Source organism: Myotis daubentonii, chromosome 4, assembly GCF_963259705.1.
Source record: "Myotis daubentonii chromosome 4, mMyoDau2.1, whole genome shotgun sequence".
Taxonomy (NCBI): domain Eukaryota; kingdom Metazoa; phylum Chordata; class Mammalia; order Chiroptera; family Vespertilionidae; genus Myotis; species Myotis daubentonii.
The window spans coordinates 75,360,824-75,374,046 of NC_081843.1; the positions used below are offsets into that span (position 1 = coordinate 75,360,824).

A 13,223-nucleotide genomic window follows, 5' to 3' on the forward strand; every position below is an offset into this window, starting at 1 on the left:
CTCAAGCTGTGGGTCGAGACCCCTTTGGGGATTGAATGACCCTTTCACAGGGGTCGCCTAAGACCACCGGAAAACACATATATAATTACATATTGTTTTTGTGATTAATCACGATGCTTTAATTATGTTCAATTTGTAACAATGAAATTACATCCTGCATATCATATATTTACATTACGATTCATAACAGTAGCAAAATTACAGTTATGAAGTAGCAACGAAAATAATTTTATGGTGGGGGTCACCACAACATGAGGAACTGTATTAAAGGGTCGCGGCATTAGGAGGGTTGAGAACCACTGCTCTAGAGATTTTTTGATTTACAGGTTCTCCATCAACTCCAATTCCAATGACCTGATTCATGTAGCATTGTTTTGTATTTTAATGATCTATTGTTTAGATTTAGAACCACAAAACACAAATGTCTGAGCAGGCAGAGTTGTTATTCTCACAATTAAATGAGGGGCTGCAGCATCAATAAGGTTTTACTTTTGTCCACATATCCAAATCCCTCAAACACATGACTAAATTTTTTTAAAAGGCAGAGTTTATAAGATTGCCCTAAAAAGGTCTGGTTTGGAGAGAGATCTGAAAACATTAAACAACAAAAACAAACCAAATGGCACTTTCCCCTAAGAACTTTGGCTTGTGAAAAACTTTTCGATGAACAATAACTACTTTGGATTAATATTCTTAGGGGAACTATCAAGGCCTTCATGTGACTACTTGGCCTTTACATTCTACCAAATAACTGTCTAAAAAATAAGTGTAAGCTCCAAGAATGCAGGGAGTCTTATCCAGTTTGTTTATTGCTGTGTCCCAAGTGCCTGGAATTGTGCCTGTATGAAGCACCTCATGGATATCTGCTGACTGATCTTCATATAAGAGTAGCTGAAACCTAGTTCATGGAGTCCTCCCTGCAGCTCCCTAGTTCCCACAGGGTAGCAAGAGCCAGTATGGGCCTGCTAGGTCTTCCTATCATTCTTCAGATAGCTCATTTTCCAAAGTCATGCAGAATCCATCCCTTCTTTGAGGATAAGACTCATCTACAATAGCCTCTACCCTGTCTCACTGTCTTTCTCATTACCAATTTCCTGCTCATTCTCCAAAATTCATTAAGAAATCCAGCTCCTGACTCAGTCTTCTTGTCCACATCTTTCTCCTATCATCACCTCGAAGAATGAAGATGGCCCTTCCTCTTACCCCAACCTCCCTGGCTTCAAGAACCACCACCTCCACTCCAGGATTCAACACCGTTGGTAATGGTAGCACAGCATAATAATACTAGTAATTTCTAAGATTTGAGGGCTTATTATGCACTGGACACTGTGCTCAGTGCCACATAGGCCTCATTATCTCATTTAAACTTCCCAACAACCCCACGAAGACATTAAGGTATACAGGGTTAAATAAATTTTTAAACGTCATTCCGCTTGGGAGTGGTGAATCTATCATTTGAACCCAGGTCAGTCAGACTCTTTAGCCAGTGCTCTTAACCATCCCATTGGGATGAAAAGAATCAAGATTAAACCCTAGCTCTGCAACTTTGTCATGGGTATTTTGATCTTGAGCAAAATTAAAACCTCTCTAACCTTGTATTCTAATTCATAAAATACTATCAGGAATAAAGAAGATAATATATGTTTAATGCCTAGCACAGTGCCTGACATATCACAAATATGTGTTCCATCCATCCTACCAACAAGCACTTACTGAGCACCTCAAGCACCCACCTGTGGCAGGTACTAAAGACACATCAGTGGATAAAAGAAACCAGGTCCCTGCCTTCCCAGGTCTGCACAGCATCTGACGGGTGCTCAACAAACATCTGATAAAGGAAACAAACCCTCAAGGAGGTCTGCCAGCCTCCACTCTACCTCTCATCAATCAGCCAGTTATTCTGCTATAAAGCTATCTAATGAGGGCCCTTTACTGCTTAACATCCTTCATAATAAAAAAAGATAAAATCCAAATTTCTTAATGCAGTATGCTAGAATGGCTGTAGGTAAGTGGCTCAGTTCTTCTCGCCATCCGACCCCACTCCACCCCCTTTTCTTTAAGCAGTGAAAACCTTCCTACATATGTAATCTATTTGGAAGCCTAAATTCACAAGATCACAACAAACCTATTCTGGTAACAAGCATGAGAAACGGAGTCACCAGTCTGGCATCCTAACCCTTTCCACCCTCATCAAGCATATGCACAGCTACAGCTCTTAAAGCAATGCCATAGGTTCTGTCAAACAGTTTGAAAACCATACTTTGGCTCGATGTTCACTGATTCCAACCACTAACTTGATTTCATAATTCACTAAGGGACTGTGTCCTCTATGTAACTCAGTCCCTCCCATGTTTCTCAGTCAGACAAAACTCCATCCGTATCAAGCCATTTGCAGTCCCCCAAACCCATCCTGCTCTTTCACTTCTATGCCTGTGAGAGTGTAAGACAGAGCTGTACTAGGCACTAGGAATGCAATTGTGAGAAAAACCAAGGTCTTGCCCACATGGCATTTCAGAATCTAGACAAGTATCACACTAGCACGCTAATTAATATATAACTGTGAACCAAAATAAGCAGTCTAAGTGAAACAAATATGGATTTTCAAGAACATTTATCAAAGGCAATTAGTCGCAGGGGTGGGCAAACTTTTTGACTCGAGGGCCACAATGGGTTCTTAAACTGGACCGGAGGGCCGGAACAAAAGCATGGATGGAGTGTTTGTGTGAACTAATATAAATTCAAAGTAAACATCATTACATAAAAGGGTACAGTCTTTTTTTTCAATAGTTTTATTCATTTCAAACGGGCTGGATCCGGCCCGCGGGCCGTAGTTTGCCCACAGCTGGTCTAGGGAGACAAATGAGGCATTCCCTGAAGAAGAATCAATTAGCAGAGATCTAAAGAATATGTCAGTTAACTAGGTCAAAGGGTGCAAGAAGAGCATTCCAGGCATAACAGAATATAAGCAACCCTAGGATGAGAGAGGGCATGGCATGTCTGAGAAATTAAAAGAGAGGCCAGCATGCCAGAGCCCAGAGACCAAGTGGGAGGAAGATACAAGATAGGACTGGAAAACTTAGCAGTGGCTAGACCAGGTAGGGTCTTATGGGCTAGGATTTTGTTTTCTGTCCTCAGAGTAATGAGAAGTCTTGGAGGATTTAAACAGGAGATAATGAAATGGGAGTTGTGAAGACACTATGCCTGCAATGTGGATGGACTGGAGGGAGGGAGGAGTGACTGCTGGGACACCAGTGAGGAGGTTACTGTAATAGTCCAGGTGAGTGGTGACAGTGAATTGATTTAATACATTGGAAATTAGGGGGAAGGAAAGAGAAGGTGGTGGTTCTGAACAAAGGCCGACTCCTAGGTTCTGGCTTGCACAACTAGCTAGATGCTGCCAGCTGAGTAAACTGCAAGAGACCAGGTCTGGAGAAGACTATGGGTTCAATCTTGGACAAGATGCATTTACGGTGACTTTGAATTAGTTATGCATCCTGACTAAAAGAACTTGGAAGTCCTGGGTATATAGATGGTACATGAAAGTGGGCATGTGTGAGGAAGATGTCTGGGGTTGAGCCCTGAAGGCCTCTCCACTTTCTGGTGTTACATTCCTATTTGCCATAAATGTGTATGGTTATACCCAGTTAACTACACAAGTATACCTACTTTAAAGTTCAAATATAGAAATAATAAAAAATAAGTCTGTTCACTCCTTGGGTAATTAATATTAAAAACAATAATATGTACCCATATTTTTAAATGAGATTAGGCTATGCATACTTTTCTATAATCTGTTTTCTTAAGCAGCAATGCACTGAGACTATTTTTCTATATTAGAGTATAGATAATTCTACTTTACTCACCTGAAGGGCTACAAAGTATTGTATGGTAGGACTGTATCACAATTTAACCAACCCTCTGGCAGACAGTTACCTGCTCATTCAACTGTCCCCCTTCTGCCTTGCTCACTGAACCCAAATTCTGTTCCAGTAGCAACATGGTCAGCCCCAGGTGATGGTTCATGATTGGCTTAAGTTCATGGTTCATGAGACCATCCTGTTGCCCACCTTTTCAACTTCCCTTGTAGCTGTGGGTAGGCATGTTACCAGGCTCTGGCTAGCAGCCGTAAGGAGAAGTGTGTTATGAGAGCTTCTGAGTAGGCTTTGCTCTCCTGATACAAGAGAACTAAACAAACACTACTCTCTTTACCCCTTCTGCCTGTTTCGGAAATAAATGTAATGACCGACGTTCCAAAAGTCACTCTGCAACTACAAAGCCACAGTCAACACAAAGAACAGTAAAGCAGAAAGGCAGAGTGAGAGCCTGGGCTGAGATAAACAGACACACACATGAATGCTGACTCATTTTAAAGAATCCAAATGTATTTCCAACTTTACAGTCTAAAAAGATAAAATAAAACATTTTGAATCAAAGATTCAGACACAAAAGTGATGCCCTACAAAAATAAGCACATTTAGAATAAGATGTTAGAGAAAATACTTTCCACTGTTCCTGAGAACGTGTTGGGTCCAGAAATGCCTTTCTGGCTCCCTGCCAAGCACATCCCTCTGTCCTGCAACTCGATAGGGTGGCCTTGTGCAAAATCTCTGATACGTCTGCTCTACCTTGTCGGAAATTTCTATCTTCTTTTGCGTGCAATTTGAAAATGTACCAAATTAAGAAATAATATTTTACACAATACGTTGGAAGGTATTTGATTCGGAGGAACCATCAGGAGTAAAAACTGTCTAAAAGCAGGAAAAAAAAATCCTTTCTTTTTGAGACAAAGTATTTCTTAACTATTTAATTATAGAAAAAAATTTCTGTTATTTTTCTTTAATGTTGATAGTTTTTTCTGTTCTCAATTTTACCAACTTCTCATGTTCTGGCAAAAATATAAAATGTTAAGATTTCTCAAATTAGCAACTTGTAGCTCCACTTAAAATAACCCTTAAAGGCTATTAAATTAATAACTCTACATAGTGTGAATAAACTATAATTTAAAATACTAGACACAAAACAATTTTATGTGTAATCCAAATTGTACATAATTGACATGTATGCTTCTGAACAAACAGAAGCTCACATTTGTACTGCTTTTATGGTTTACAAAGTGGTTTTATATACATTCTCATTTTCTATTTAAGACAGACATGTGAAATGAATATTATTTCACAATTGGAAATAGATACAGACATGATTCAGTGCTTTAACCACTATACAGTGTAGCCCTGAGACTTTGATCTGCAAAGGGGTTTAATAATGCAAGTATCACATATATTTCAAGGTGGTTTTTTTTTTAGTTTTTATCACCATTTTCAAGTTTCCATTTTCTTAACAAAAGAAAACAATGAAAAAAGTTTTCTGCAATCCAGTAATAAAAATGGGAACTATATAGACAGTATACTAACCCAATGAGTAAGATTTACCAGAAGCAAAGTCTACTTTGGGAATTCTGTATCGTTACCTATATACAGGGCACCAGTACCAAACCACATTTAGATAAGTAATTATTTTTCTAATTTAGAGAAAATAATTCAGGAAACTCCTGTTGCCTCCAATTCTAATGCACATATATTTGTGTTAGGGTGTGTAGGTGGCCAGGAAGGATACAGAAAAATATTATAACCACATCTGGAGTTCTAGGGGCCTCTGATTATCCAAACTTAGGCTTTAAGGGACTTAATAATTTGGTCACGTCTCATCTTTAGTAATAAATTTATTTTTCTTTCCTCACTCCCTTTTCTTTCGACGTACCCTATGCCATTTAGACTAGAAATTCCAACAGGTAGCCTTTCCTTCTGAATTATTTTCCCTATTGTACTTTTTTTTTTCAGAATTTTTCTTTCCTATTCTAAATCTTGAAGACATTTCTTTATAGTAGATGAGGGAGCTGTAGCTTATATTCACTGCCAAAAGAGGGTCAGTTCCAGCATTAATTTCCCAGACAAGAGCTGAGAGAAAAGTCAAACGGAAGAAAATAGTGATAACTGGCAGAGTAGTGACACCTGCACTCAGGAAACTGCACTGCAGCTCTCCAGCATTCCAGGGTGTCCTCTTGTCACTGCTCTGCCACTTTCAAAAGGAAAATTCTGGCTGGTAGTGAGTTCAAAGCAGACCAGTATGTTTAAATCATTGGTTCAATGAATCACTCTTTCTGATGTTACAATGTTTTTATTGCATTTGAGAACATTTTCAATAAATACTTGAGTTTGAGGCCTTGGCTAGATAATCTGTTGGCAGTAGAAATTAGATTTATCTGGCAAAACTCCATTGCCAGCAATGGGATTTATCAAAACTACAAATGCCAGTACAATGAATATTTCAATACTGTACTCAATTGTTCATATCTAAATATTTAATCTATGAAACAAACCAATGTAAATGCTTAATATATAGTACAAATCAACAGATTCTTCACAGAAGAAAACATGAAAGACTAATTTTCTACGTGTCACCTGTCTGTTAGTTCTTCAATAATATTACTTAACGTTATTTCAAGGAAAATAAAATTTATGCACCTCTACCCATGTTTTCTCAACATAATGAACATATGGAGACAAAGACAAATGTACATTTAAATCGTTAGTGAGGATATGAATTTTGCTGATATGGCTAGTTACTTATGTAGGTCTTATAAATGACAAGATAAAATAACAAAGTTTGATAAGCTCATCCATGCCCTGTGAACTTTAATCCACCCATCAAATAACTTGATACATTCACTACTTACTAGTTTTTAAAAAACGTTTTTTAAAAGCTGCAAACCACACTTTATTATACATTTTTGAATCATGAGGGGGTAAATTGTGATACAGGTTCCCTCATGCCACTGGCTCTTTTGGAGGGAAAAGTTCCAGATTCTCTCTTAAAAAGCTTGAATTGTGTTCTAGGACTGACCTTCACTCTACAGTCCCTTTGACCCAAGGAACGGTCCCTGGTGCGTCTTTTTGCGGCTTAGTTTCTGGGAAGTTTTCAGCAAACCTCTCTCGTGCTTTCTCCCAGTTCTTCTTGCTCTTGTTTTGGAGAAGGTGAACATCTTCAATTGAGGATGGTTTACCTGTCCCCAAGCCTGCATGTGTTCGTCGAAGCTGAAGCTGAATCTATTACCAAAAGTTGAGCAGAGGAATTATTTACTGTACCGTCAAAGCACATTAAAATCTGCTGTGTCCAATTTGGTATTTTAAGTATAATTCTTTTGATTTAGAAAAGATTGATGCAAAAGAAAAACCTATCAAAATGTATCAGATACATGCAGAAATACATACACGATTATACATGGAACTTAAATTTTTCTACATTGTCTTGCCTGTCAATAAGGACAGTTTCCTCAACAACAAATAGAGTGCTCCTTAAATAGCACTGAAATTCATCGAAATGCTGCAGAATCTGTCATCCTACTCTAATCAAAAGTACAGCAATAGATGTATTTAAACCTACTGTCCTAGCCTCACCTAAGTAAGTGAACAGGTAGGTTAAACATTAAGAGTCATAAAAAGAACTCAACTGCTTATTTTCATAAAAGGTGGGGAATACTTCCCATTATGCTGAGAACCATTAAAAGCTACCAGTTACTGAGTCCCTAATGTATGTCAGGCACCATGCTAGGGGCTTTATCTCCATGAAATCATTGAAAAACAGTTATTATCCCCATTTTTACATATGAAAACTGAAGTCCAAACTTGCCCGAAGTCCCACAGATAGTAAGCAGCAGAGCACTATTTTAACCTAGGTCTAGCTATAAAACCCATGTTCTTCCCGTTGTATATCAAAGAAATGAGAAAATTTACATTAAACTCAGTGATTCATTTATTATTTCTTTAGGTACCAAATAATTATGAAGAAAGTTCTTCTGTCATGTTACTTTGTAAGGTTTTTGTGAAAGATAATCTGAATTCCGATGAACCATGAGACTGGCATTAAATCACTGTATTGTTTTTCAAACATTATTCTCTCTATTGCTTGTTACATGCTCTGATTCCTGAACCCAAAACAGATTCTCCAGCTAATATAAAATCTGCCTATTTGTAAAGTAACACTGTAACTGCTCCTGTAATGCTTGGTACCATGAAATCATTAAAAACAACTAAAAGATAGAGAAAAATCTTGACTCAGGAAATAACACTTACTATCTGAGCTCCACTGAAGGAAAAACTCTTAAGAGGCTTCCTGAAAATATTAAACCAAAATAAAACAATGCACATATATATGTTTGGTAATCATAAATGTCACTAAGGCAGCAATCACGTCTGCTTTTGCTTGCTACTATAGTACTAGCTCTTAAGGCAATGCCTGGCACATATTAGGTACAGTCAACAAACCTGCTAAAGAATAAAGAGTGAAAGAAAACGCAAGTCTTACCGGAGTTTTCATTCCTCCGCCGTCCTTCCCCAGGCCCTCTCCTTTTTTCCAACCCATCTTTTCCAACATCTTCCGACCTTTGTTGCTATCAGTAATTTCACTTTAAAAAAAAATTAAGACAACTGATTTCTGAAAGACCACTTAGGTCACATTTATAATAAATTAAAAATAATTGGTATAACTACTTTAGAAACTACTTTGAAAAAGTTAATACTTACGAATGAACAGATGCAGGAGCATCATCTCTTTGGAAAGTTCCTTCACTTCCAATCTGCTTCCTCCGTTTCCCTGCTCTATCTTTATATTTTGGATTCTTCAATGCCTTTTCATCTTCATAATCTGTATTCTTTATAAATACAAAATACTCAATGAAAACAACACATATATAAAAATTTAATGTCTGTATATCTGCCTTATTAGCAATATTGTTCAATGTGGTCTCTATTAAACAATTAATTAAAACAAGCCATGATATAAATGAAGACAATTATGTTATTGAATATGCTATTTTTATTCCATCCCCTTTAAAATGTTTATATTATTCAAAGTTGTACTAAAACACAAATTGTATACAGAATATAAATCATATGTGAATTATGAGTAAAGAATATGTTAAGTAGCATGGAGCTTAACATACTCTGTATTCTTCAAAAAAAATTTTTTTTTTATTATTGATTTCAGAAATAGGAAGGGAGAGGGAGAGAGAGAGATAGAAACATTAATGATGAGAAAGAACCACTGATCAGCTGCCTCCTGCACGCCCCACACTGGGGATTGAGCCTACAACCCATGCCCTGACCAGGAATCACACTGTGACCTCCTGGTTCATAGGTTGACACTCAACCACTGAGCAACACCAGCAGGGCCATGCTTCTTATTCTTATTAAGTGAAGAGTATGCTAAGCTCCATGCTAGGTGATGGAATACAAAGAAATTTATAATCCAGGAAGACAGACACATAATCTTTACCAAGCTACAATATGATTGGTTCAACAATAGAGGTATACATAGTATGTGGCAGTAAGCACAAAAGAGCAGGTAGTCAATTCAACTTGGAGCTTCAGAGAAGGCTTCTCTCCACCCTTTGTTATTACTTGTTGGTCTTTATGAAAAAGTACGACATTCATCCAGAGTTGCTAGGGGCTGCTAGAGCAATTCAAGGAAAGTACCACAGAAGTTTTTACCTAATTTTGCTTGTAATCAGAGAAGCAAAACGGAACCACTGATCTCAATGGGCTTTTCTCCAAAAGATGATTCAGAAATTGAGTTAAAATTTATTTATTTATATTTTTGTTAATCCTCACCTGAGGATATTTTTTCCATTGAGTTATTTAGGGAGAGTGGAAGAGAGAGGGAAAGACAGAGAGAAACATCGATGTGAGAGAAACACATTGATTGGTAGCCTCCTGAACGAGCCCTGACCAGGTCCTGGGCCGGAGAGAAGGATGCAACCAAGGTACATGCCCTTGACTGGAATCAACTCGGAAACCTTTGGTCTGCAGGCCAATGCTCTATCCACTAAGCCAAAACAGCTACGGCGAGTTAAAATTTTTGAGAAAACATTTTATTCCCTCCTTATATATCTTTTATTTTACTCCCAAATTAGTTCCGTGGCATTTTTTTTCTATAATGATTTCTGTCCCTTAGCACAAAAGTAACAAAAAAATTTTGCAGTACATATATTATTTTGGAGCATCTTCCCCACATCTTCATGAAGTGTAAAAAGCACTGGACAAATACACTAATTCAGACCTAGATCAGTGATGGTGAACCTTTTGAGCTGGGCATGTCAGCATTTTTAAAAACCCTAACTTAACTCTGGTGCTGTGTCACATATAGAAGTTTTATGATATTTGCAACCATAGTAAAACAAAGATTTATATTTTTGATATTTATTTTATATATTTAAATGCCATTTAACAAAGAAAAATCAACCAAAAAAATGAGTTCGCGTGCCACCTCTGACACGTATGTCATAGGTTCGCTGTCACTGACCAAGATTCTATACCTACCTCTATCACTTAGTAACTGAGTGACCCTTAGCTTTAGTTTCTCAAATGTAAACTGAAAATAGTACCTTCCTGGTCTACTTACAGGATTAATGGCAATACTTTTTACAGCAGTGGGGGACAGCCTTATTGAGGTATATTAACATACAATAAATTACACATAAAGTGTACACTTAGACACTTTTGAGATGTGTCTATACCTATGAAACCATCACCCCAATCAATAAACAAATCCATCTCCCACAAAAGTGTCCTTGTCCTTTTTTGTAATCTATCCCTCAGATCCTCCCTGCGCATTCTTCTCCTCCTGTATTCAGGCAACCAGGCAATCTTTCTATCACATGTAAGTTTGTTTTCCTACAATTTTATATAAATAGACTAGAGGCCTGGCGCATGAAATTCATGTGGGGGGGGGGGTCCCCTCAGCCCAGCCTGCACCCTCTCCAATCTGGGACCCCTCAGGGGATGTCCGACTGCCAGTTTAGGCCCGATCCCGGGGATTGGGCCTAAACTGGCAGTCGGACATCCCTCTCACAATCCTGGACCACTGGCTCCTAATTGCTCACCTGCCTGCCTGCCTGGTTGCCCCTAACTGCCCACCCCACGCCGGCCTGATCACCCCTCACTGCCTCTGCATGCCGGCCTAATCACCCCTAACTGCCCCCCCACCCTGCAGGCCTTGTCGCCCCTAACTGCCCCTGCTGCCGGCAAGATCACTCCCAACTGCTCCCCCTGCCGGCCTGGTCGCCCCTCATAGCCCCCGCTGGCCTGGTCACCCCACACAGCCTGCTGTTCAGTTATTTGGTCATCCCTCACTAACCCCCCTGCCAGCCTGGTCGTAGGCAGCCATCTTGTGAGGGTGTGATGGTCAATTTGCATATTACCTCTTTATTATATAGGAAGTATACACTATGTACTCTTGTCTAGCTTCTTTCACTCAGCATAATTAAGATTCATCCATATTGCAGCCCGTATCAATAGCTCATGCTTTTTTATTGCTAAATAGTATTTGACCACAGAGGTATATACCACAGTTTATTTACCCATTCATAATGAGCACATAAATTTTTTCCAGTTTTGGCTATTAGAAAAATTGCTGCTATGAACATGTGTTTACTAGTTTTTGTATGAGCATATGCTTTCATTTCTCTTGGCTAAATACCTTGGATTAGAGTGGTGAGTTCCTATTCCTCTATATGCCTACCAACACTTGTTACGGTCAGTCTTTTTAATTGTTTTTAATTTGCATTTCCTAATGACTACTGATACCGAACATCTTTTCATGTGTTTGACATCTGTACATCAGCTGGAAGTATCTATTCAAATCTTTTGCTCATTTTTTAATTGACTTGTTTTTACTGAGTTTTGAGAGTTCATTATGTATTCTAGATATAAGATGTATGATTTTTATCAGATTGATTTGCAAATATTTTTCCCAGTTTGTGGCTTATCTTTTCATCCTTTTAACAGTGTCTTTGGAGAAACAGTATTAGAGGAAATGCAATTTATTAATATGCTCTTTTATGAACTGTGCTTTCAGTGTTAGATATATAAAAAAATCTTTGCCTAAAAGGTTTGCTTAGAAAAGTTTTATAGTTTTAGATTTTAAATTCATATCTATGATCCATTTTGAATTCATTTATATATTATGTGGTGTGAATCAAAGTTCTTTTTGTTGTTATTTTTGCAAATGGTAATTAAATTATTCATTTAAAAAAACGACCCCTTCTCCACCAAATTGCTTCACACCTTTGCTGAAATCACACACACCTGTCTATCTATATGGATTTATTTCTGGATTCATTATTCTATTTCCCTGACTTGTTTATCCTTATGCCAATACTATACTGTATTACTGTAATTTATAACAAGTCTTAAAATCAGGCAGCGTTAGTCCTTCAACTATGTTCTTTGATGGTAACATTTGAATGCAAGTTTTTAAAACCAGAAATGGCTATCAAAATGTGGGGAAGAAAATGGAGACATATGTAATACTTTAAACAATAAAGAATTTAAATTTTAAAAAATGTAGGGTACTATTATCCTTTTTCTACTTCAATCTCAACAGTTGTTAAGGTAACAACAGTAAACAACTAAAAGAAATTATATAAACTTCAAAATCATTCTAAATAACTATTTTTATATATATTAAAGTGGACTATGCATATCTAAAGGCATTTTTATTCAAAATCAGGTACACATATAATAATACTTAACATCCTTACCCGTAAACCATATTTTACTCGTATTTTCTTTAACTCTTTTCTCCTTTCCAACTCTTTCTCTTCCTTGCTTAGTGTTGGACCAACTAAAAGGAAAAAGTGAGTCTGATTTAAAAAGAAAAACTCACTAAAGCTGACAGATTTTACATAAAAGTCATATTTAATAATTAAAAACTAATTCATAATATTCTCATCCCATCTATAAATTAATCAAAAGTGCAAATAAACATTAATATAAAGGAATCTTGAGTTGTGATGATGTCCTTTCAACATTTTGGTAATTAAATCTACTTGGAAAATAAACCAAAACCCAAAGATTATAGGAATGTAATAGTATAGATAACAAAAGAAACACCAAACGCTAAGATTCTTAAATACTGTGACTTTTCCAAAGAAACGCAGGTATGTGCAAAAGAAAAACCACAGAACCCAAGATTTATATTACTTTGTAAAGTGTCATACTTATTTTCATGATCTAGCATCAGAAAACAAAAATATACAATGACCATGTAAAATTGATATTTAGGGGGGAAAGTGATGTGAAAAAAATTTGTTCTTACTAGTTCAAGGTATCTATTTAAATTTTAAAAGCCTTAGATGAGTGAGTTTAAAGCAAAATAGCAACTTCCCA

At 37.2% G+C, this 13,223-nt stretch overlaps 1 protein-coding gene across 3 annotated transcripts in view; it reads right to left on the reverse strand.

The window, feature by feature from the left end:
* Positions 1-4,361: 4,361 nt before the first annotated feature.
* Positions 4,362-13,223, reverse strand: part of AGGF1 (angiogenic factor with G-patch and FHA domains 1) — a 35,926-nt gene continuing 27,064 nt past the window's right edge. For 2 of the 3 annotated variants that reach the window (XM_059694277.1, XM_059694275.1), the window contains 4 exons: positions 12,596-12,678; positions 8,580-8,725; positions 8,362-8,461; positions 4,362-7,103 (listed from right to left, as the gene is read on the reverse strand). In XM_059694277.1, coding sequence (XP_059550260.1) covers positions 6,903-7,103; positions 8,362-8,461; positions 8,580-8,725; positions 12,596-12,678 — 530 coding nt within the window. In that variant the 3' untranslated portion in view covers positions 4,362-6,902. The remainder of the gene's footprint in view (positions 7,104-8,361; positions 8,462-8,579; positions 8,726-12,595; positions 12,679-13,223) is intronic. The other variant, XM_059694276.1, reaches the window with a different exon arrangement.